The sequence below is a fragment of the Maylandia zebra genome, linkage group LG23, assembly GCF_041146795.1.
Source record: "Maylandia zebra isolate NMK-2024a linkage group LG23, Mzebra_GT3a, whole genome shotgun sequence".
Classification (NCBI taxonomy): Eukaryota; Metazoa; Chordata; class Actinopteri; order Cichliformes; family Cichlidae; genus Maylandia; species Maylandia zebra.
Window position 1 is genome coordinate 28,713,605 of NC_135188.1, and position 25,539 is coordinate 28,739,143.

The 25,539-nt window shown below is 44.1% G+C and overlaps 1 protein-coding gene across 4 annotated transcripts in view; it reads right to left on the bottom strand.

Annotated features, from left to right (window-relative positions):
• Positions 1-19,024, bottom strand: part of als2b (alsin Rho guanine nucleotide exchange factor ALS2 b) — a 31,075-nt gene extending 12,051 nt beyond the window's left edge. Inside the window, exons 1-23 of one of the 4 annotated variants that reach the window (XM_004571266.4) lie at positions 18,869-19,024; positions 18,466-18,575; positions 17,939-18,087; positions 16,738-17,723; positions 15,183-15,498; positions 11,980-12,154; positions 11,153-11,249; positions 10,748-10,825; positions 10,428-10,664; positions 10,154-10,325; positions 9,866-10,055; positions 9,716-9,781; positions 9,451-9,613; positions 9,012-9,143; positions 8,768-8,896; positions 8,600-8,623; positions 6,037-6,107; positions 4,655-4,721; positions 4,379-4,575; positions 4,225-4,290; positions 4,021-4,119; positions 1,068-1,232; positions 850-961 (exon numbers count right to left, since the gene is read on the bottom strand). In XM_004571266.4, the coding sequence (XP_004571323.2) occupies positions 850-961; positions 1,068-1,232; positions 4,021-4,119; positions 4,225-4,290; positions 4,379-4,575; positions 4,655-4,721; positions 6,037-6,107; positions 8,600-8,623; positions 8,768-8,896; positions 9,012-9,143; positions 9,451-9,613; positions 9,716-9,781; positions 9,866-10,055; positions 10,154-10,325; positions 10,428-10,664; positions 10,748-10,825; positions 11,153-11,249; positions 11,980-12,154; positions 15,183-15,498; positions 16,738-17,723; positions 17,939-18,087; positions 18,466-18,485 (3,711 nt within the window). In that variant the 5' untranslated portion in view covers positions 18,486-18,575; positions 18,869-19,024. Of the gene's footprint in view, positions 1-849; positions 962-1,067; positions 1,233-4,020; positions 4,120-4,224; positions 4,291-4,378; positions 4,576-4,654; positions 4,722-6,036; positions 6,108-8,599; positions 8,624-8,767; positions 8,897-9,011; positions 9,144-9,408; positions 9,614-9,715; positions 9,782-9,865; positions 10,056-10,153; positions 10,326-10,427; positions 10,665-10,747; positions 10,826-11,152; positions 11,250-11,979; positions 12,155-15,182; positions 15,499-16,737; positions 17,724-17,938; positions 18,088-18,465; positions 18,576-18,868 lie in introns of all 4 variants that reach the window. The other 3 variants (XM_004571264.4, XM_004571267.4, XM_004571265.4) reach the window with 3 other exon arrangements.
• Between the last annotated feature and the right edge of the window lie 6,515 nt (positions 19,025-25,539).

Here is a 25,539-nt window from a genome sequence, read left to right on the forward strand (position 1 = left end):
CTTTTTTTTTTTGTACTTACTTATAGAGCCCTAAACGGACAATGGACAGATCTCAGCTTCTTACTAAACACACTGCGGCTCGATGACAGGCTCAGGATGTGTTGGTTGTTCCTCATGACAGACTCGTACCTCTCACATCTACGTTTATCTGAATCTACAAGCAGCTGACAGCTTGTTCATTAACCAGACTTACTGTTGAGAATCTTAATGATAGTAAATGTTTTTAATGATCTTTTCTGTGTCACAACTTTATTTTGAATTGCTATCACCTGTATTTTAATTTTCTATTACACTTATATTGTGATTATTCTTTGTGACCTCATGTCTGTGAACATTGCTTTATTTCCTTCCTTCCTTCCTTCCTCCCTTCCTTCAGGCATTTCTGATGATGCCCAGCTCTACTGAGAATTTAATAAAAAATAAAAAAAGCGTAAAGCAGCTCTGGTACTTACATCATCTACATATATTTGAAGGAAAATGAATAAAAGAATAGAATAAATCTTTGCAAAAATGACTGAATATTATACTACTGTATGATTCATGAATGATTTAAATTGTTCTACTTCAGGGTTTTTCCTGAATATGAAAAAATTGATTTTGTCCTTCCATCAAAAGGAAAATCACCAGAACTGTGGAAAAAAATATTTTTAAGCAGGGTTTAATTTACTTTAGCTTAAAAATGTTGTTATGAATAGTTTTGCTTGTGAGAAGGCAAAAATAACAGGAAAATACACAGATTAATGTCATACGCCGAACTACAGATGTGCTTTGAAAAAACATGAAAACTGAAGAACGTCTGCTGTTGTGACACACTGAGACAACTGGGGATAAAACCTCTGAGCTGCTCACCATCATCTTGTTGTCTTTAAAAGCTCCTTCATAGTACAGGCCAAACTGGGTGACCACCACTCCGGTGCCCTGCCGCTGGTGGTCCTGCCACATGCCCATGTACTTCTCTCCTCTGGAAAGCAAACAGACAGCAGCCTATTTATCCCTTCATATGTGTAATATCAGAAAGCTGCCAGTAAATTTATAGGCAAAAGAACTGAGTGTGGGAATGAGCGTACTTGGTGATATCGTCAAAGACTCCATAGCCGGTCTTCTTGTCCTGCAGCCACTGACCAATGAAGACGCTGGGGGACGAGGTGTTCAGCTTGCCACTGCGCAGCATGCCGTGACCGTGCCGCACGCCCTCCTGAAAGGACCCGTCATAAACTTCACCGCTGGCATACCTGCAGTCAGATAGAGGAGGGGTGCTCTCTTACAACACAGCTGTTTCATCTATGACTGAACCTCAATCTGTTCTTTTATTGAAAAATTTCACTGCTAAAATGCTTCCTATGTCGTCTCTGATTTTAAGGAAAGCAAGCAAGAAGAACTTCTTTTATCAGGTGACAACATTTGCTAATGAGAAATCTCCCTCAAAACTGTTATAAGTATGTTTAAATACGGTTGCTGATAGTTAGCTCATCTTCATAAGAAAGAAAGCACACACAGGGTCAAATCTATATACTGCACCTCGACCAGACACGTTTTGTAGCAATCAACACTTCATTGTTTGGTTCCTTGGCATGGATCCGGCTTTTAAGCATTGTCCACAAATTTTCATGGGTTGGGGCTTTGGGAGCACCATTCCAGAAGCTTAATGCTAGCATGCTTTATCCATTTAATAAAACCAGGTTTGATGTGTGTTTGGGATCATTGTCCTGTTGGAATACCAACTGTGTCCAAGTTTCAACAGTCTAGCTGATGATTTGAGATGGAGTTGAAGAATTTGGAGGTATTCCTTCTTCATTATTCCTTCCCCTTTGTGCAATATACCAGTACCACTGATACCAGTAATACTGGCAGCAATACAGCCCCAGAGCATGATGATATTCCCACCATGTTTGACAGCTGGGACAGTGCTCTTAGGTTTGAAAGCCTCACCTTTACTCCTCCAAACATGCGTCTTGTCATTGTGGTCAAAAAGTTCAATCTTTGTGTCGTCTGACCATAAAACTTTTCTCTAGAAGGCATTTGGCTCGTTAATGTGGGCATTTTCTTTTTTGATCAACACCCTCTCAGTCCATGGTGATGTTCTTCGCTGTGGACAGTGATGCTGGTGACTTCCACATTGTTTTGAGAATTGGTCAAACTAATGAGGCAAACATATAGAGAAACTACCAGTTGTAGTCAATCATAATCACTAATGAGAAGTTAATAGGTCTTAGCCTTATTAGGTTAAAGCATTGTAAGTGAATTCATGTATATACAGTGGGGCAAAAAAGTATTTAGTCAGCCACCGATTGTGCAAGTTCCCCCACCTAAAATGATGACAGAGGTCAGTAATTTGCACCAGAGGTACACTTCAACTGTGAGAGACAGAATGTGAAAAAAAAAAATCCATGAATCCACATGGTAGGATTTGTAAAGAATTTATTTGTAAATCAGGGTGGAAAATAAGTATTTGGTCAATAACAAAAATACAACTCAATACTTTGTAACATAACCTTTGTTGGCAATAACAGAGGTCAAACGTTTACTATAGGTCTTTACCAGGTTTGCACACACAGTAGCTGGTATTTTGGCCCATTCCTCCATGCAGATCTTCTCGAGAGCAGTGATGTTTTGGGGCTGTCGCCGAGCAACACGGACTTTCAACTCCCGCCACAGATTTTCTATGGGGTTGAGGTCTGGAGACTGGCTAGGCCACTCCAGGACTTTCAAATGCTTCTTACGGAGCCACTCCTTTGTTGCCCGGGCGGTGTGTTTTGGATCATTGTCATGTTGGAAGACCCAGCCTCGTTTCATCTTCAAAGTTCTCACTGATGGAAGGAGGTTTTGGCTCAAAATCTCACGATACATGGCCCCATTCATTCTGTCCTTAACACGGATCAGTCGTCCTGTCCCCTTGGCAGAAAAACAGCCCCATAGCATGATGTTTCCACCCCCATGCTTCACAGTAGGTGTGGTGTTCTTGGGATGCAACTCAGTATTCTTCTTCCTCCAAACACGACGAGTTGAGTTTATACCAAAAAGTTCTACTTTGGTTTCATCTGACCACATGACATTCTCCCAATCCTCTGCTGTATCATCCATGTGTTCTCTGGCAAACTTCAGACGGGCCTGGACATGCACTGGCTTCAGCAGCGGAACACGTCTGGCACTGCGGGATTTGATTCCCTGCCGTTGTAGTGTGTTACTGATGGTGACCTTTGTTACTTTGGTCCCAGCTCTCTGCAGGTCATTCACCAGGTCCCCCCGTGTGGTTCTGGGATCTTTGCTCACCGTTCTCATGATCATTTTGACCCCACGGGATGAGATCTTGCGTGGAGCCCCAGATCGAGGGAGATTATCAGTGGTCTTGTATGTCTTCCATTTTCTGATGATTGCTCCCACAGTTGATTTTTTCACACCAAGCTGCTTGCCTATTGTAGATTCACTCTTCCCAGTCTGGTGCAGGTCTACAATACTTTTCCTGGTGTCCTTCGAAAGCTCTTTGGTCTTGGCCATGGCGGAGTTTGGAGTCTGACTGTTTGAGGCTGTGGACAGGTGTCTTTTATACAGATGATGAGTTCAAGCAGGTGCCATTCATACAGGTAACGAGTGGGGGACAGAAAAGCTTCTTACAGAAGACGTTACAGGTCTGTGAGAGCCAGAGATTTTCCTTGTTTGAGGTGACCAAATACTTATTTTCCACCCTGATTTACGAATAAATTCTTTACAAATCCTACCATGTGAATTCATGGATTTTTTTTCACATTCTGTCTCTCACAGTTGAAGTGTACCTCTGGTGCAAATTACTGACCTCTGTCATCATTTTAAGTGGGGGAACTTGCACAATTGGTGGCTGACTAAATACTTTTTTGCCCCACTGTACTTGAGCATGTATGTATACGTTAGACCGTGTGTGGATTAGAAATCCAAAATGAACTCAGAATTGTGCATTAAATCTAGCCAAACATCATCGTAATCATAATAATAGTAATTATAATAAAGGGCATGCTGCTGAAAATAATACATTTTCATGCTGCTCACCTGTATGTCCCCAGGCCGTGCATCTTGCCATCCTTCCAGTAACCTTGATAGTGGTCGTTCTTGTTCAGCATCTTATTGGGGGCCACAAACTCACCAAAGCTGCATAAACAAAAGGTGATAAATCACGCTCTCAGGCTTACACACCCACACACAAATTGAACAATTACCATAAACAACTAGGAGATTTTAGGCTCCAGCACTCACCCATCTTCTAGTCCATTCTTGAATGCCCCAGTATATATTCTCCCATCACACCATTTCAAAACACCTCTGGGAAAACAAACAAACAACACTTTCCAATTTCTCAACATATAAGTAAAATTATCTAAGTGTAAATGCAACAGTGTGAACATCCAACCTGCCGTTGGGCTTTCCAGACAGCCAGCGACCCTCATATGTCGCATCCTTCAGTCGCCCTTCCTTATAAAACGTGTACGAAGCTGTTCTGGAGATGGGAGGCTCCAACTTCTGCACTGAGCTGCCTGACGCCACGTCCTGTCCTTTTCCGCTCAGGGCCTGGTCCACCGCCTGGTTGATGGAGCGAAGCCACTTGATCTAAGAATGAACAAACAGCCCAGTTCAGAAATAGAAATTGAGTTTTTAAAAAGGTAAACATCAGCTTTTAAACAGTTACCTTCTCCATGGGAGACGAGGCGAGCAGGGTGAGCGTCTCCTCAGGAGTGATCACCTTTAACCCATACCTACACGCACAGATACCCTTTGTTTTACCACGATATAAAAACTACACAGATGCAACAGTGAGGAAAGATCAAGACATGGATATTTACAAGTTATGACAAAATAACCCTACTTCTCCCCTGAATTAAATCTCAGTAAACACTTTCCATATTATGCTCCAAGCCACTAGTTTCAAATCTTAGTGAATAATTCATGAGGTTCATTTTGTAAACTATGGTTCCTATTATGGTATAAAAGCATGATAAAGAAGAATATGCTTTATGATGAACATGCAATGCCCCTCTGTTTCTAAGTCAGATCCAGCCCTCACTGCTGATGATGAGTTACCAAGGGGTCCCTGAGCAAAATGTAAACATTCAAGTATTTCCCAGGAACAATGGAAACTATTCATTGTTCCATTGTGAAGCAGAGATACTAATCTCTGCTTCATGTGCCCGTGCAATTATAGTTGCATAAATATAATACAGTGCTGTGCAAAAGTCTTGAAGTCTTTTGTTCTGTTCTCTGTCAACATGATCCCAGACTGCTTCAATAATGTTGAGGTCCGGGCTCTGGGGAGGCCGATCCATGACTGATAGAGTTCCACTGTGTGTTTTTATTTCCAGGTATGCTTTTACTTTATTGGAAGTGTGTTTGGGGTCATTGTCATGTTGAAAAATTAAACTGTTGCCAATCAAATGCTTTCCAGATGGTATTGCAGGTGGGTCAAAGTCTGATGGTACTTTTTGAGTTCGTAATTCATTAATTAACAAAATCTCCAACACCACTGACTGAAATGCAGGTCCAAACCATGACAGAGCCTCTACTGTATTTTACAGACACTTACTGTTGTACCTCTCTGCTAACCTGCTCCCTGCATACTGACGATAATCTGAATCCCAAAATGTCAAATCTGTATTCATCACTCCATCAGACCTGTTATCACTGCTTTTCAATCCAGTTCTTATGTAAGGCTCTTTAAAGAGAAAGTTAAAAACTAAGTATGATCCTTTTCTTTTTTAAATGTAAATAAGAGTGGAGACTTGGTCATGGTTTGCGGATGACTAGGAGAGTTCAGGCTGTGTTGAAGAATAAAGGTGGTCACACCAAATATTGACTTTCAAGCTCGTTACAATTGTCCAAAATCTGTTTTTGCCTATTTTATTTCCATGTATTTTCAGTGCACCCATTTCCTATTTTCTTAGCAACATAGTTTCCTGGCTCAAAACTTCTGCAAAGAACTGTAAATATAATTACAAAGATAAGGTTTGTGTAATAATGACTCCAAAAGCTCCCTGTGAAATTCCTTCAATTATCATAGAAAAGCTGCAAACTTACAGGCCCGTGTCCTCCTCTGGGATTGGCTCCACCCACAGCGTGGCCAAAGGGAAGATGTGATGGGTGGAGAACTGGGGGAGAAAAAATGATGTCGGGAGGATAACAAGATAAAATGGAAAAGAGAGACAAGAAGAGAAGGCATCAAAGAGAATATAACCACCGACGGTGAGTGAGAGAGACAGCGACATGAACCCAACCACTACGAATGAGCACATCAGGTGATCGACAGACTTCACCAACGACCGGGACGCTTAAAAGAGAACAAGCAAACTGGGAACGACAACAAGTCCACATTTTTATATCTGTAAACCACTGCCTGCTTTAAACACCATTATTATTTTTCTTACCATTTCCTTATTGTTATTGTCATTTTTTAATGACCGCCACTACAGTAACTCTGTTTCAGACTGTACTGGTAACATCAGGCATCATAATCCCGCTTTTTATGAGAATACGATGATTATAAGGCTACAATTCTACTTCTGGATCCACTGTTATGAGAATAACAGCAGAGAGAGTTTATTCTTTTTAAAGAATAGTAAAAATCAACTATCTGTATTTCAGGCTTGCATAAAAACACGTTTAAGCTTAAAATAGAAACCCAAGATTAAACATAAGACTAAAGCAGTCGTTCTCACGTCTTTAAAGAGGAAGTTAATCCTTTTTCTTTTGGCTTCTCACTCGGGTCTTCTGCTTTCAGACACCACTTTGACCGTCCTGCTAACACCTGCTGCTGAAGGCGTTAAAAATGGTCAAACTTGTTTGTGCATTTCTGGCTTTTTAAAACACTGACAAGACGAGGATGATTCAAGGGAGGCGCCAGTCAGAGAGCGAGGAGGGGAATCGAGATGCACACAACAATCACATTAGAGATGATGAAGAGGAATAAAGAAGAATATTAAACAGAATGAAAAAAGGAAAACAAGCAAGGAGAGGGGAAAGGAAACTGCTGTGGAGAAGTGAACCAGGAACTGTTGGTTTTTTAACACTTTAAATGGAAACGGATTTGTGCTTTCAGCTAACAGCAGAAACCAAGCCTTTACCGGGAAAGGAGAACTTAACATGAAAGATTTTAGACTCCAATGTGTCAGAGCAGATTTAAAAGAGCCTTGGTTACTGTCTGTTCATCTTTCCAAGCAGAATCCCACAGGTGGGGAGCAGGCGAAGGGGAGAGGAGGGGACGGAGGCTGGGCAATAGTGGACATATTCATGTAGTTTAGGTAGCAATGCACCTGCAGGTTCTGATATTGTCTCAACGAGTGTGAAACACGAGGCAAACCGCTGTAAACACGTGTGCGTTTCAAAAAGTTCTTTCAATTTTTTAGTACAAAATTTCCTCCTTTGTCTTTCCGTACATGCACGTAAATGTTTGTAAGCAGAGAGAACATAGCTGCCTTCCACTGAGCTCATGCAACCAACTTTATCGCAACCCCCCCAAAAGAAAAAAAAGAAAAAAGAAATGATTTGCTATTCACATTATTACTCACATTAGAATATAGAAAATATATCAAATGTTTGAACTAATTTGAAGTCATTTGACTGTTTCATGAAAAATATTAGTTCATTTTGAGTTTGATGGCAGCAACAAGTCTCAAGAAAGGTGGGACGGAAACAAAAGGCTGAAAAAGTAAGTGGTACTTAAAAAAACTAAAATTAAATTTAAAAAACAGCTGGAGGAATATTTTGCTTTTTAATTAGGTTAATTGGCAGACTGGGTAAGAAGAGAGCATCTTAGAAAAGACAGCACCTCAGAAGTTAAAGTGGGGAGAGTTTCACCAATCTGCGAAAGAAATGCTTGTCTGAATTGTGAAATAATTTCAGAACAATGCTCCTCAATGTAAAATTGCAGATACTATGACCATCAGGATATTCAGAGAATCTGGAAATTCTGGAGAAATCTCTGAACAGGGCGGAAGAAGAAGAAAAAAAACAAAAAAACAAAAAAAACCAAAATCAGTATTACCCAAATTATTCAGTCTGATTTTAAACGGTTGTAAAGTGTTGGAACTTATTCATATGCTTAAAAAATATTTTATAACTATTGGTATAATCATTTTATATATAATCAGTATAATTATCTCGTTGTTTCCTGTAAAAACCTGACTTATTACCCCCTATCCTAGCGTACCTTTAAGCATTTGTAGGTAAATATCATTAAATTGTAATTTCAAGTAAAATACAGCAAAATATCTTTTAATTACAGTTGAATTAAACCCTCAGTTGCAGGTCGTTTACAAAGTATTACTGATATTTGTTGTAGCACAGGTGCATCGCTAACATAAACTCATTCAGATATTTGGGGGGGGTCCACCTTAGTAAGTGTGTCCAACAGGGCCACATGTTGTCACACAGGGTCCCCCCACACCCCAAAGCGCGCGCGCGCGCGCACACACACACACACACACACACACACACACACACACACACACACACACACACACACACACACACACACACACACACACACACACACACACACAAAAACCAAGGAGGAGGAGGAGGAGGTGGGAGACAGGGTGAGTTGGGTCGCTATGCTGAGTTTTGCTGCTGGCCGCATACTTACAAGATTTTTACAAGGCGCCACGCCCTGACAGCACGGAGGCAAGCACACACAAACGCTTGAAACACACCAGGTTACAGTGTCTGAAATATGATGGCTTCATAAAGGTGAAAGAGGCGAAGAAGTGACGGGAGCGTTCAGTGTGAGCGCGTGTGTCTGTGTGGGTCTAACCTGTGCGTGGACCAAAACATCGTTGAACAGGATGAACCAGTTGACGGAGAACCTGCCAGCATTCTGCAGGGTCAGACCTTTGTTGCTGCTCTCGCAGATCAGCCGCCGGTAAGGCTTCCGCAGAGAGTCCTGACGACAAACAAGGATGCCAATCGGCATTATGGAGCATCACATAACACCTTGGGACTGAACGTGGAAGGCTTGGTGCGAGCAATGATACAGAAGATGAGGACAGAGAGTTTACCGTCATTTTTCCAGGAAAGATCTTCCAGAAGTGAACAGTGTAGTCGGCCTCTTTCCTTTTTCGCTTCAGTTGCAAGACCGAAGCTTCAAACTTGGAGCAGCTGTCCTGAAGCTTCTGATACTCAGTCGAACACTAAAAACCCCCAAAAACAAACAAACAAAAAAAAGTAGTTAATTTAGGCCAAAAATCTAAAACCTATATAAGATAAGGATTATTTTAAAAAAAAAAAAAACATCTTTATATATTTTGTAAGTATACAAATAATTTCCTGTATTCCAGTATTTATTAAGGAGGAAATATGAAAGTTACTATAAAACAAGGAGATTAAACTGTGTAGAAATGACAACACAAGATGAAACCTGATGTTAGTAAAAAGAGGAAATAACAGAATACAAACTTTGAGGTCACATGCGCTGCTGCTCGAGTTTCTTCCACCTACCACTTCGAAGCAGGTGGCCAGTTTGAGCAGCAGCCGGCTGTATTCGTGAAGGTGGCGTGCAGGGAGGTAGAAGAGCACCACCAGGAGGTCGGCTGTGGTGAGGTTCTCCTCGCCGCACTCTGACAGCTTCTGGAGCAGCTCTGGACCTTTCCCAAACAAGTCTCTACGAGAAAATCACCACCGATTTATCATAAAGGATTCACTTTTTAATTTTTCTTTTCTTAAACATGTGGAGTTAATGTAGAAATTGTTTGTGTGCACTCACATGGATGGTTTGGTCAGAGCCTGGAAGCCTCCCATCACCTGGAAGTTTCCGACGGCGCTGCAGTAACTTCATACACACAAAAGCTAAAAGCGTTAAGGACTTAAACTCTTAGCAAATGTTTCAAGTTGTGTTTTGTTTTTGGACACGTACTCGTTGTAACAGTCGAGGAAAATACTGGTGTGCTCCAAGATGAGAAGGCTTTTGACCTCACGACAACGCCGCAGGCTAGCAGTGAGGCTGGTGGCGTGCTGCCCAGTCAGGTGACACAGACGGCCAAACATGTTCGCCAGTGTCTGCAGGAGGCCGAAGATGACCTGCCCGAGGGCCGAGCTCAGAGACTCTAGAGAAGGATGGGATAGGAAAAGAAGAAAATCAAGGCTGCTGAAAACTTTTTTAAACTTTGGGAAAACCTTCGTCTTCCTGATGTGTCCTTCTTACCCAGCTCCAGCAGAGGGCGTAAGATCTGAGACTTGATGTTACACAGCTTGCAGTAAAACCTCCTCTCAGCTGACGCGAGCTCGTGGAGGCTGGCGATGAAGCCCATCACATTCCTGTCAGAGAGTGCCACGCACCGCCGCCCACCCGCGAACACACTGCTCACATAACCAAGCTGGGAAAAACACAAGAAACGCACATTCACACTCGTACAAACACACAACCTGAAGCTAAGTGCTGAGCTAAAAGCAAGAACCTGTAGCATTAAACTACGTACATTCATGCAGAAGGGCAGCAGAACAGGCTGCTGGGTGTAGCCCCCCGCCTGCTCCTCCTCTTCCTCCTCTCCTCCTCCCTGCTGATGCAGCTCCTTCTCATTACCCCCCTCCTCCTCGCCCTCCTTCACCTGCTGCCCGCTGTAGTAAATGATGGGCTGGATGCAGTCTCCATCTGCGAGCAGGAGTGTGTGCCTCTCTCCCGCGCTCACGTCCCACACTCGGATCCCTTCTGACAGCTGGATGAGGAAAGCAGATGTTGAAAGACACCAACTTACACGATTGATGTGCATGAACGGGAAAAGAGTGGTGGTCTCCTCACCTTGGCGAGGCGGGGGACGGTGCTCGGTGACTCCATGTGTCCCAGCTGGCCAGAGCTGTTACTGCCCCATGAAAACACCTGGAAGGTATAAAGTACACACACATACAAGAGTGAGGTCTCTGAATGAAAACACAAAATATTTATGGGCTTTTACTTGCTTTGACAGGGTTAATGTCACTGCTCTGTGCCAACAGCAGGTTTATTTTCATGCTTATTTCTGGATCCTGATTGGTCACTGTGGCGTCAGGGTTATTGATATATATCCACTTCTTAGTTTTGCATGATCAAGACATTGCTGATCTATGCTTTTGTCCTTTTAATGTCAAAAGGAAAACAAAAAAACCTGTTGATGTAGAACTGCTCATCCTTTTAAAATATAGTTTCTACTTCGATTCAATGACCAACCTGAGACTGAGCCGTCAGAGCGAGGGAATGGTGAGCGCCGGCCGCCACCCGCACCACCTCCTTGTTGTTCAGACTCTTGATGCAGAGCGGCTGCAGTCTGCAAAGACACACAACACACTGCTGGTCAGAGGGCAGCCATTTATATCAGAGTTAATGACATGCTATGTAAACACAGACGTGAGTTTACTGTCAAGACAACAGCAAACAAAAAATGTCCAGCCTAAAAATTTTGTATCAGAGGACAACTGATATTTTTGAGACAGATACTTGGTGATCAAACAACTGGATATATCAGCCGATATTTTCTGTTAAACAAATACATTTGCTAGGTTTAGATATGAGTTTTGATTACCATAACTTGACAACATAGTTTAAAAACAATTTTTCTTTTCATTGTCACAAGCACTGGATTATTCATTTGGCACGACTCCTCAGATCAGCTGCTTGTTGTTTGTGGCGTTCAAACCACGTGTTGCAAAGTGTCCACTAAAGGGCAAACTATGCAACATCAAACCCGTTTCTTTATTTACCTTTTTACTTTAATTTATTGGAAACGGCCAAAACTGACATATCGGCGAATAGGTAATATTGGCTGATATATTGGATAGGCTCTAATCTGTACTCATGTGTGTTTACCGAAGGCTGGTCAATGAGTTTTTATTTTCAAAGTTAACAATGTAAATCGGTGTTAAACCCCCAAAATAATAATGATAAAGACTGGTGGTGAAGTGGCTTGATTTTTTTTTTTTTTTTTTTTTTTTTATGACCTTGAACATTTGCCTTTATGGTCCAGACATCCTGTTATTACTGTGACAGGTGTGTCCAACCTGGCCAGGTTGTCTCCGTGTCCCAGCTGTCCATGCTCGCCGTGGCCCCAGCTCCACACCTCTGTCTGCAGGGTGGGCAGCACCTCGTGGTCCTCGGGGATGGCCCCCCCCAGCGGGGTGAGGGCGACCGCTCGCATTTTGGGACGACCGGCTTTCCTTAGCAGTCGCGGTGACACTGCAGGAGTCAAAAACAGAGAGGTCTGTCCACTGCACAGACATTTAAACAGCTTCAGTATTTTCCTCTGTTATTTTTCAGTTCTTATTATTAATATTCTAATTACTAGCTTCCGGCTGAATGAAAAAGTTTTAACTGAATTTTTTACGAGATAATCAGTTTAGGGTGTAAAGTTCAGACAAACAAACAGGAGTTTAAAAAGAAAGGCAAGCCTGCACAGAGACACATCAGCCACTAAAATCATGACAAACACTATGGAAGCCCTGAGATCCAAAAATCCAGACAGTCAACTTTCACAATCAAACTTTTTTCCTGTCCCGAGTCAAAAGGTTATTGTAGGTTACTTCTTGTATGTGTGAGGCAAGAAGTGCATCACTCCCCTGCTTCAAAACTTCTCAAGAAGGTTAGCAACATTAGCAACATGTGCAGCATTTAAGCATGAGCAGCATGCTCTGGGACATTAAAGGCTACTAGGACAAAACTGGAAAGAACACAAGCCTTTACCACAAATATCAGTCATGTAAATGTGAGCATGGTGAGATGGTGGTGAGAGCGTTGTGTAACTTAAACTGAACAAAAACAAAGAACGTGCAGACATACAGGAAGTCCGGAAGAAGGTGGTGTTCTTTGCGATCGCCAGACCGGGTGATCCAAATCAGCTGGTTGTTAGCCACATAAGAACGTCACAGTACACATTAGTGTGGCCGTGCCAATTGTGGAACAAAGCAGCTAGTCAGCTTAGTCTTTGGTGGAAACGGGATCAAATATCAGGATATCCAGACAGCAGCCACTCTTTATGAATGCAAATTCGCCAAATATCATTGTCAGTTGACAGTTGATGGTTTCAACAATGCATATGGACCCAAGCCAACCCTCCATTAAGGCTGCAGATAGGCTGTTTACCTCCATGCGTCCAATGCAAAACCTTCTCCACTCTGGAGACCCACATCTTTGTCTTCTTCATTTTAATCTTCTTTCCTATACGGATCGCCACAGTGACTGCCTACATCTGACTCCATTTCTAACATCCTCCTCTGTCAAGCCAACCCTCTGCATGTCTTCCTTCTCTAAATCTGTGAATAGTCTCTGAGGTCTTCCTGTTTTTCTCAGGTTCAAATCATCTCAGCCTCTCCAACTTTTTCTAAAGCGCTGAACCTGAGCTGTCCCTGTGATGTACTCCTTGCTAATCCGTCCATCCTGGTGACTCCCAGTGAAAATTTGAACACCTTTAACCTCGTGTCTTTTTGTTAGTGACACCGTCTCCATACCTACATCATAGCAGGTCTCACTACCATCTCGTAAATCTTCTCTTTCACTCTTGTCGCTATCCTTCTGTCACAAATCAATCCTGACACTCATCTCTACCTGCTCTACCCTGCTTGCGCTCTAATTCACCATTCTTTCTCAAAGGCCTAAAGATAATCACCTACACTGCCCAAACTCTCTTGATTTGGTTGTTGGCATATAGCACGTGTAAAATGTCTGTGTGAACTCGTCTGGCAGGTTTTAGGGTTTCCTCATCAAACATTATCTATCAGGTCTTTAAAAACCGACATTCATAAGATGTCAGCTTATAAACCGATGATGAAATCTATAGCCAACCGTGTCAGGCTCTCCCAGTAAGGAAAGAAAGATATGATGACAGACAAACAGGCAGAGGGAAAGTCCATCTATCTAATTCCCACTCTGGGTCACTCAGAAGCAAAGGGCTTTCCCATAATGCACCAAACACCTTTCTCTCTAAAATCACACCTAAAACCTTCATTCTGCTCTATTAAATCTGCTAAATCCTTTTGTTCTTGCTGCCGTTTTCTAGAACAGTGAAACACGCTGACAGGAGGAGGTGATCATTTTAACATGAAGCATTTACAACCCAAGCAGCATTTTGCTTTTGTTACTTTTAGAACTAAAATATAAAAATAAAAATATTTTTATTAATTTAAATTATTAATTTTATTATTTATTTATTTTATTATTCATTAAAATATTTTTTTATATTTTTCCCCAATGAAAACATTGATGTCTATGTGAGTTTTTCAGTAGTGTGTGTGTGTGTGTGCTTGGATACATCTGTTAATAATTAATAAGTGGTGCAGTGACCTTTGACTCTTATACAAGTCACACACATTAGACAGATGACTTGACTTTCTCATTTTTTAAAGTGCTCTTGCGCAACAGTTCTCCAGGCTTTCTGAGGGCCCTTCAAAGGTTTTGTTTTGCTGCTTTTTCAATCCTTTTCATTGCAGTCCTTGTCCCTGACCATTTTCAGAGGAATGTTTTTTGTTTGTTCAGCCACTTAACACTGACCTATGAATCATTCAAGTATAAAGTCAAGGGATGAACCAGTGCTGCATCTACACATAACAGACAACTCAAGATCCAACTTAAATTTTTTGTATCTTTAGGCACTTTGTTACTGTATGTTGCTATTTCTTTAATTAAATCTATGAAAAATCAGAAAGATAACAGTCTGATAGAAAACATTTTTTTTGGCACAAAGAAGGGATTTCCTAAAAATCCTGGCATGTTGTGAAGTGGGGGTCTAATAAGGATCTACAGTAAATTAAAATTATATGAAAGTCATGTTGTTAGGAAACATTAGGAAAAATTCCATTAAAGACTTGACACAGGACCTGAGAGATGCATCTACTGTTCACTAAAGCTTCAAAAGAAATGGTCTCGGTATACTAGTAAGTGCATTTGCATATACACAAGAATACTCCTAAAAACCTTGAACAAAACAAGTCATCTGTATCTTTACAATCAATCAGGCCTGGTTCATGTAAAAAAACACAAAACGTGCACGTCACAGATATTTAAAGGCAATCAGAGATGGAGTGGCTGGAGGTGACATTGTGCTGAATATGACAGAAACATCACATGGGCATGAAGCATGCCGCAACACTGAGCTCACAAGTTCAATAATGAAGCCTGAAGCGTGCACAGACTGCCATCGACCTGCACGAGCGCAAGGCGTACTTACGCAGCAGGCCATAGGAGGAGGATAAGAGGTGAACAGCGTATCTACCCTGTGAGAGCAGCCCTGGCAGCGAGAGGCGGCGTCGCAGACCCTCTGCCTCCTCTTCACGGATGTCCCCTGTGCTGGAGCTCTTCTTCCCCTGCATGGAGTCCTCCTGGCGGACACGCTCAGCAGAGTTATCGACCACTCCAGGGGATCCTCCTGACCGCGAGGCCCCTGAGGGGAGGTAGAAGTTCATCATCTTTTTCAGGGACAGGGCCTCGTAGGTGGAGGCCACCCGCCCACCCACTGCAGAGGCGCAGGAGGCAACCAGGTTGTTGAGTGCCGAGGTGGGGGTGGAGGACATCAGTCCTCCAGTTGAGGGCTGGAAGAGAAGTGAAAGATGGTCAAGAGTTTAAAGATGTTTGGGTGGAAAATGGAAAATAAAAAGTTGTAGCTTTTTGTGACTTTTCAAATACATTTTTGAGTGAAAGCCGTCATTAGATTTTAGAGAGTGGTGGTCTCCCATCCTGATGCTTTTGTTCTAGCATTCAAACGGCTTCAAACTACACTGGCAGCGTTTTAGAATCCATAAACAAATACTGTCAAAAATTACGCAGTTATCGTAGCCACAAGCTAAATAAAACAACTAGCCTAATGGTCAGTTTTTGAACTTTCAAGTTATCCTTGAACATATCGTGTGTGACGCATTGTTTCTTATTTTAACTAGAATCCATACAAATCAAAACCATGATGTGGTGATGAGCGGTGCATCTGACTTTTCCCCACACACCTGAAAGTTTCTTCTATGTTTTCTGGAAGCTTGTTTCTGTCACTGATTTATCATCTCAAAATGTTTACATTTTAGTCAACAGAAAGTGGAAACAAGCTTCCACCATGTTTTATACAGTCTACAGGTGAAATTGACTATGGCTGCTCAAAAAACCTTTGTATGCATTGGTGACAACTACTTTTTTTACGCTCATTAATCACACAAATGCCACTTTTGCTGTTTTCTTTTTTTTTTTGAAAATGACCACATAACTAAAACGTCACGAAAGGCATTCCTCAGTTATTTCTACTTCTAAAAGCAGTTGCTCCGGACTTCAAATTACAGTGAACAAGCAAATATTTAACAAAAAGCATCCAGAAACAGTTTGAGAAGTTTAAGATTAAGTTGTCAACACAGCCCCATGACCTGCTGGAGTCTGCTCCGAAACCATAGCTGTTGCTTCCTATATTGGAACAGAGGAAGTCTGAAGCAAAACTGTGGCAGCAACTTTTCTGTGTTCCAGCAGGAAGTTCCTCCACTGATGTTTCAGACCCACCCGTTTGCTGACTTGAAGCTTAAACTCATCTGCTCCATGTTTATAAAAGGGGGAGGTAAACCTTTAAGCTGAAGTCACTCCAGCAATCGTGGCGTCTGATTTTTCACGTACTATTGCATTAAAGGATAAAAGCAGTGACCAAGCCTCCTCAGTTATTTTGGTTGATATAGATCTCACGGTTATCTAACAAGACATTTCAAAATCTACTTCAAATAGATTTAAGTAGCAGAGTTAGTGAATCAAAAAAAACAAAACAACGAATGCTCGCTTTTTCTCTCTACTGTCACGCTGCTCACCAGCAGAGCGTTCAGCCCTCCGCTTGCCTGTGTGTTCGTCTGTGTGTTGTCGGACAGCTTCTTCAGGTAGTCCTTCACGGCCTGCTCGTCTGGATATGGTGAGCTCTTGGCCCCGGCAACAGCATCACTCTCAGCTCCAGATAGAGCCGAGGTGTCTGAGTCTGAGACCTGGAGCATGCCATTAACCAAAGATGCTTCCCCTTCCTCAGAGGCATGAGGTTGGGAGGGGACAGAGGTGGGGTCAGCAACTGTAGGCACTGCCGGGGACTCTGACTTTGAGGTGTAGGAGGGGAGGACAGGCTCTGATGGGGATGTTTTGAGACCTGTGGTTGGGTTGGGTGCCTCCAGCTTGCCGTCATCCTCGGTCAGCTCCACGCCAAGCGGGCAGTAGTGGCTGTCAGAGATGATGACGTGGTCCTCTTTGTCTGTCATGGTGTAGAGCAGTTCGTTACACCTCCCACATTTGTCCACATGAGGCCGGTGGCCATCGTGAGACCCCAGGCAGCGCACCAGAGCGAGGCTGTGAGATGCCCCGCAGGCCACCTGTAAAACATACCGACCTGCCAGGTGCTCCACCTTCTGAGGCTTCCACACAGGGAAGACGGCGGCATTGAGGCCCAGCTGGCAACCGCTGCCCCATGCCCACACCTCACGCTGCACCGACAGAGCCAGGGTGTGCTTCTCCCCACAAGCCAGCTCCAGCACAGGCACTGTCTGCGGGGGGACAGTGACAGTGTCCAAGTCCTGCAGGGCGACGGGAGTCGGGTTGGGAACAGTGCTAAGGCCCGACAAGCCGCACTGTCCCGCACTGTTCTCCCCCCACATGTGGACGCCGCCATCCTCCGTCACTGCCCCACTGTGAAAGCTTCCGGCTGCGACTGTGACCACCCGCTGCCCACTGAGCGCGCTCTCCAGGGTCGGTTTGGCTGGCTCTGGCACTTGACTCTGCTTCCACGGCAACTCGCCGAAGCTGTACACCTGTCCCCCTGAAGAAGATGTAACAACAGACAATCAGTGTGGGTTAACTTTGATTTATCCAAAAACATCAGAATAAAGATTTAGAAATCACAACATAAAAGCATGACTTCTGATCAATACAAACAGTAAAGACAGAATGAATTCATGAAGATGTGCTTAAGTATCGACTATGACTCTGTGACAAGTCATAAACATGTCCCTCCAAAAGAAAAAGAAGTTTCACCTTCCACCAGGAGAACGCCATGCTGCGAACCCAGAGCGACCTGGAGGACCGGCCGGGGGAGGAGCAGCCTCTCTGGGGTGATGCTGTAAGAGTAGCCCTTCCAAGAGTGGAGCAGTCCTCGCTCGCCGCCGCTGCCATCGTCCCAAGAGCTGGGGGAGAGAAATTGTAGAGATTAGCAAGAGTGAATTAGAAAGGAAGTGTAAGGATCCTTCCCAAGGAAAGGTAGGGAACTGGGTACTGTATTCTGTATTTAGGACCTCATCTAACAAAACTGAGGAAAAACATGACAGAGAATCAGAGGTGCGTGGGTGGCTGATAAAGCAGAGCAGAGGCAGACAAATCGCCTCAGTAGGCGTTTGATCCCCACGCCCCTCACTTCTCCTGAACAACAGATGTTTTGTCAGTGAAAGCAGAAGTGAGCACAACAACTCCATCCTTAGGCAATGTCACATGGTGATCACAGGCAGCCAGCTGAGTGGCATAATCCTGCAGAGAACTAGGAGGGGGATGACTCTGGGTAGACCTACCTCTTACTCTGGATTTCCATCAGTGGGGTTGATACTCCTCTATCAGCATGTCAGATTCAGGACTCCTCCTATTCCTCCTCCTGCTGCCGCCGCTGCTGCTAATTGAGGTTCTGAAAGCAAAAGTACAAACAGTCAAACATTATCAGTCCAGCCACAGTGACTGAACTATGGGGGAATATCCAGAAGGAAACCCCTGAAACACAAGCCAACAGACTGGGGTGTCACAATAAAAGTGCTAAGGGCACATTTTTATATATTTAACCCCTTAAAACTCCTCAGGCATGTTATTAGCCGCCGGTAGATAACATTAGCTGATTAGCCACAGAGCTAGTTGAAACCACAGGTGTCGCTGCTCTGTTTTCTGGATTTTAAAAATACATTTATTAAAGATACATTTCCTCACCAGCCGGCCATCTGCGCTGCTCCTCGAGGTGTTCACGTAAAGAGGTCGCTGACACACGCGGTAGTGAGCGTGTTTAGACGCTGTCTGCTGCTCATTTCTGTAATGTTGACACGCTGAAGATCGTCCAACTGTCAGGAGGTCCCACTCCTCCGCGGGAGCGAGCCGGAACGAAGAGAGCGCGCCTTAAAGGGACAGCACACATATTTTTTTATAGGACGTGTTGTTGGTATCACAAGTTGGAAGATTTCAGCTTTTGGTGAGAGGAGTCGCCTTCAGATCGTATTATCTGTCATATTAGCAGGCTTTCATAGGCGGGAAAGTGTCAGGGCATCAGTAGAAAGTTCACAGATTAAAATGTAACACATTGGACGAACATAGTCAGGCAGACATGTTTATTATATCCAAAAAACTAACAGTAAATACAGCACTGTGCAAAAATGAGCCACTTCTCACATCAGTGTATTTTTCTTGGAAAATGGGAAATAGCAATAAAGCTTAATTGAAACGTGCAGACTCTTAGGCAGCTTTGTTGCATTTCTTTAAGTAGTCTTCAGAAATAGTTCTCCAGGCTTCTCGAAGGACATTCAAAGATTTTCTTTGGATGTTTCTGCCTTTTGTTCTGTTCTCTGTCAACATGATCCCACACTGCTTCAATAATGTTGAAGTCTGGGTTCTGGGGAGGCCAGTCCGTGACTGATTGATTCACAGTGTGTTTTTCTTTCCAGGTATATTTTTATTGCATTGGCAGTATGTTTGGGATCATTGTCATGCTTTTTCCAATCGGACGCTTAAAAAATCTGAAGACAGCCTGGAGAACTATTGCTCAAGAGCACAAATTGTGGACTTTAAACCCTGGACCGCCAGGGCTTTTGCATCTTAGCCACCGGAGCACTAGATCCTCATGGTTCCTTGTGCAGGTTATCCACAACTTGAATCCAGAGTGAGGTAAAGCAATGTTTTTAACTTCGCAAGGGTAGTTTGAATCTAACTCAGTGTGGCCCCTTACCTAGAACCAATTGAGGAGACCAAGGGCAAAGTTACCTCTGACAACAGCACTTCTGGGATGCCTCTGGATGTGAGGTGTTTTGAGCATGCCCAAAAGCAGGAGCCCCTGGGGCAGACTGGCAGACTGTTTTTAAAACAGCATAGAAATAGGAATATTATGCTTTTCCTCACAAATGTCAGGTTTAAATGCCACACACAGTCCAATGGGCAAGCTTTAAAAAGAAACTACAACAGAGTGAGACCTCTTATTTGTTTCCTGCTCTCAGGCCCGGCTCAGCTGCTGCCGTTGTTGTGACAGACTCTACGGAAAGCGGAGGGCTCAGGATAGAAAGAACGCAAAGTCTAAAAAGGGGTCAACAAATACCCTTATACAACTCTTAATGACTTTAAAACAGTGACTGGCACTATTTCACAACAGGGCCTTTATATAAACTGGCTTTTGTAATATTTATATATAAATACTGAAACATATTTAATTTCTCGATCGTGGCTCAAGAGTTGGGAGTTCGCCTTGTAATTGGAAGGTTGCCGGTTCGAGCCCTGGCTTGGACAGTCTCGGTCGTTGTGTCCTTGGGCAAGACACTTCACCCGTTGCCTACTGGTGGTGGTCAGAGGGCCCGGTGGCGCCAGTGTCCGGCAGCCTCGCCTCTGTCAATTTTCAATAATAAAATGAGAAAATGCACTAAATACAAATCCTGTAACATTAAAGTCTGTAGCCTGATCTATGGTATTGACTTCATTTTTTTTTTGCTACTTTCATTTTATAAAACAAAAGAAAAACAGAAATATAAAAGAATAATCTCAAAACACAAACCAATCGCCTCTGGCACCTAAAATATAAAGGGGAGGTTGAATAAAAAGAAGTTTTAAATATCAAACAACAACCATACACGTTATTTATCCTCCCAAATCAGAATCAATCTATACACATTTGAGTATCAGAAGATAAAAGTTGGAAATGTTTCCACAAACTGATAACAAATAACACTATCAGTGTGTTTTATACAGATATGTCCAAGGAAGATTTTATTTTCAGTTGGTGAAATTTTTTCATAAACTTTTAACTATGAACTATAATTACAAAAAAAAATTGTGTTACCTGATATTTTGATGTATGTTTTGGTTTGTTTGGTTTTCAGTATTTAAATGTGTCACCCGAAGAGGATAAACAAGATAAAAGATGAATGTAGCTTCTGGGTCGGAAAAGTGAAGCCAATGTGGAAGTGCCTTAAATTGTTATTCTTACTCATGTCCAGCAAGAGGGCAAATCCTGTGGTTGCAGAAAGACTTGTGGTTGTTTGAAAGCTACACTTACTGCATAATTTATGAGTTACACCTTTCTAATACTGGTTTGGACCCTCTTTGCCTTCTGAGCTGTCTCATTTCTTAATGGCACAGATTCAAAAAAGTTGCTGGAAACATTCTTCACTGATTTTTGTCCATGTTGACATGGCAGCATCAAACAATTGCTGTGGATTTGTTGGCTGCACGCCCATGATGAGAATTTCCTGTTCCACCATATCCCAAAGGTCCTCTGTTGGATTGAGATCTAGCAGTGATCATGTGAGACCGGACAGTGTGCGCACACTGTGTCTGAGGAGGATGTGCGGAAGTGCTTCAGGAAGGTGAACGCACGCAAAGCTACTGGTCCGGACGGGATTCGCGGCCGCGTCCTCAAGTCATGCGCGGCTCAGCTGGCTGGAGTGTACACACACATCTTCAGCCTTTCCCTCTCTCTGTCTGTAGTCCCAGCCTGCTTCAAAATGGCCACCATTGTCCCTGTACCCAAATCCTCCACAATCTCCTCATTGAACAACTGGCGGCTGGTAGCCCTGACCCCCATCGTGAGCAAATACCATCGTTCCCTCGAAGCTGGACAGGAAACTGCAGGATCTAGGACTGAGCAGCTCCCTCTGCAGCTGGATCCTTAACTTCCTGTCTGACAGACGGCAAGCGGTCACCTCATCCCCCATCACACTGAACACTGGTGCTCCACAGGGGTGTGTACTGACCTCTCCTGTACTCACTCTATACCTACGACTGCAAGGCCACTAACAACTCCAACATCATTGTGAAGTTTGCGGATGACACTACAGTCTTATCACCAAAGGTGATGAGACAGCCTACAGGGTGGAGGTCAGCGCCCTGACCCACTGGTGTCAAGACAACCATCTCACCTTCAACGTCGCAAAGACAAAGGAGTTGATAGTGGACTTCCGGAGGTGCAGAGAAGTACACACCCCCATCACCATCAACGGCGCTGCTGTGGAGAGAGTGAGCAGCTTCCGGTTCCTTGGTGTACATCTGGCTGAGGATCTTACGTGGTCAGTACACATAAACAAAACGGTGAAGAAGGCGCAGCAGCGCCTCTTCTTTCTCAGGAGACTGAAAAGATTCGGCATGAGCCCCCGCATCCTCAGGACCTTCTATCGTTGTGCCATTGAGAGCATCCTCACTGGATGCATCACCACCTGGTATGGCAACAGCACCGCTTACAACCGCAAAACTCTCCAGAGAGTAGTGCGGTGTTCTAAACGGCTAATTGGAGGTGAGCTTCCCTCCCTCCAGGACATCTGCAGGAAGCGGTGCCTGAGGAAAGCGGGGAGGATCATCAAGGACTCCAGTCACCCCAGCCATAAACTGTTCAGACTACTTCCATCGGGAAGAAGGTTCTGCAGCATCCGGTCCCAAACCGGCAGACTGAGAGACAGCTTTTTCCACCAGGCCATCAGACTGCTGAACCATAGACATAGACAGGCCATAGACACCTCACCTTCACTACTGGAACTTCAACATTATGCACTCCATACATTAATGCCACTTGTTTTGCACAATATCCAACTACTAACCTCTGTATATTTTATATATTTTGTTTTATTGTTTACTCTATTTAATTAGTAAAATATGTATACACACACACACACACACACACACACACACACACACACACACACACACACGTAGATATACATATTTAGTATACACATTCACTAATATGCATACACTCTTATATTGTACATATATTTATTCATAGAATTCTCAGATTTAGCCATTCTTATATTTTGCTTGTTCTTATGTTATTGTATTTTTGCCCACCTCTGTTGCTGTGAAGCTCGCACACAAGAATTTGACTCACATGTACTGTAACAGTGTACCTGCACATGTGATGTGACAATAAAAGTGATTTGATTTGAATGTTGCAGCAGAAATTAAAATTTATAAGATTGGAAAATGTTTTTCAAATCTTCAAATTTTGGTGAGTTGGTGTAAACTGGGAAGCGTATCTGTAACCGGAAGGTCACCGGTTCGATCCCTGGGCTCTCTGTCCTGGTCGTTGTGTCCTTGGGCAAGACACTTTACCCTACCGCCTACTGGTGTTGGCCAGAGGGGCCGATGGCGCGATATGGCAGCCTCGCTTCTGTCAGTCTGCCCCAGGGCAGCTGTGGCTACAACCGTAGCTTGCCTCCACCAGTGTATGAATGCGAGAGTGAATGAATAGTGGCATTGTAAAGCGCTTTGGGTGTCTTGAAAAGCGCTATATAAATCCAATCCATTATTATTATTAAACTGTAGCCTCAGTTTTGCTATTTTTAACTGACAGAAGTGGGATCTGGTGTGGTCTTCTGCTGCTGTTGAGATGCTCTACTGTATACTTTTGGTTGTGTGTTTTTTTGTGTTATTGTTGCCTTCGAATAAGCTTGAAGCAGTTTGGCCATTCTCCTTCGACCTCAGCAAGACATTTTCCCCAGGAGAACTGCTGCTCACTGGATATTTTCCGCAGTTCTCGTCTCAAGTTTGGGGTTCTTTTTGCGCTGCTTTGGGGGCCAGGCCTTGTCTGAGCTCTGGTTACCATCCTCAGACGAACGGCCAGACGGAACGTTTAAATCAGGAGCTTGAGGCCGCGCTCCGCTGTGTGACCTGTCATAACCCTGCGACTTGGGCCTCATATCTGCCGTGGGTGGAATATGCCCACAACTCCTTGGTTTCGTCTGCTACTGGGTTGTCACCGTTCGAGGCCTCTTTGGGTTATCAGCCGCCCCTGTTTCCGGAGGAGGAGGCTGATCTTGCTGTCCCCTCGGTCCAGCATCATCTGCAGCGCTGCCGTCGGGTCTGGTCTCGTACGCGGGAGGCGCTGTTGCGTGCTGTGGCTCGCCAACGTTGCTGTGCCGACCGTCGCCGGTCTCCTGCGCCCGTTTATTCACCGGGACAGAAGGTGTGGCTCGCCGCGAAGGACATCCCTCTCAGGGCATCCTCCCGCAAGTTGTCTCCTCATTACATCGGCCCCTATTCTGTGGACAGGGTCCTCAGCCCCACGGCTGTCAAGCTCCGTTTGCCTGCTGCCTTGCGGATTCACCCGGTCTTTCACGTTTCTCAGGTGAAGCCGGTGGTGTCTAGTCGTCTGTGCCCGCCTCCGGTGCCCCCGCCTCCCGCCCGGCTCATTGACGGGCACCCTGCGTTCTCTGTCCGGCGCATTCTGGGTGTGCGGCGGCGGGGTAGGGGGCTGCAGTTTTTGGTGGACTGGGAGGGTTATGGGCCGGAGGAGCGTTCTTGGGTTCCTCGTTCTTTGATGCTTGACTCTGTGATGGTTTCTGATTTTCTTAGGTCACGTCGTGGGGCGGGTGCTGGTCGGCCGCCAGGTGGCGTCTCTTGAGGGGGGGGGGGTACTGTCATGGTCCGGGTGTGTGCCAGTGTGTCTCCCTCCGACCCGGCGTCTCCACCCCGGGGAGGGGCCTCAGTGTTTTTGCTCATCGCTTACACCTGTGAGTAATTTAGCCGGGGACTCATAAGGCCAGCGTACTCAATCTCTCTTCGCCAGATTCTCTGCTAACATCAGTCAGTGCAGGCCACCACCATCATTCCCTATGTATTTTGTGAATCACCTTGCCTCACTGTATGTTTGTCTTTTGTGTGCCTCTCTCTTAGCTACACCCAACTGTCAACCCCTGTCGAAGAGCACCTACTTGGATGCTGGACCATCTGGCAGTCCCACAGGCTATTACCCAGATTACCTACCTGCCTCTCTGCCTCCACGCCAGGAGTTTTTTGGATTTCACACCCGGACTACTTACCCCTCTACGTCATCTCCGACCTCCTTTGGCAAGTACGCAGTACGAAGGAGGATTCTGAATCAGCAACATATTCATATGTCTCCTTATCCGTATCTGAACATCTGCACTCTGTTACAGTGACCCCGACCTTTTCCTGGATCAAATGTGACTTGCTTTCCAGTCCAATCCCTGGAATAGCTGTCCTCTCTGACCCGGACCAGATCATTACTTAGTTTCAGTGGTGGAACGTCGTACTTGTCTACTCTCACCTTTTGTTTATGAATATTTGTGGAAACATTAAACTTTATTCTTAAAATCTACTTACGAGCTGTTCGGCGTCCTGCATTTGAGTCCTGTCACTCGTCCAAAACGGTCTCGGCCGTAACACATGAAGCTCTTTTTGTAAGTTACGATCATTATTAGATTATCCTGGCTGTAGCGTCATCAGTTCCACTCATCACATCCAGATTAAAAATACATAGGTGGCAACAGTCAAAAGAGTCAGCTCGAGGTTTCGTAACAGGAATTCACTAACCAGAGAGCGACATCACAGTTGTTAGGTCCATCTTTGACACTGTTGAGGGCTAAAAGGCAGGTCAAACTGTTTCATATTTTTTG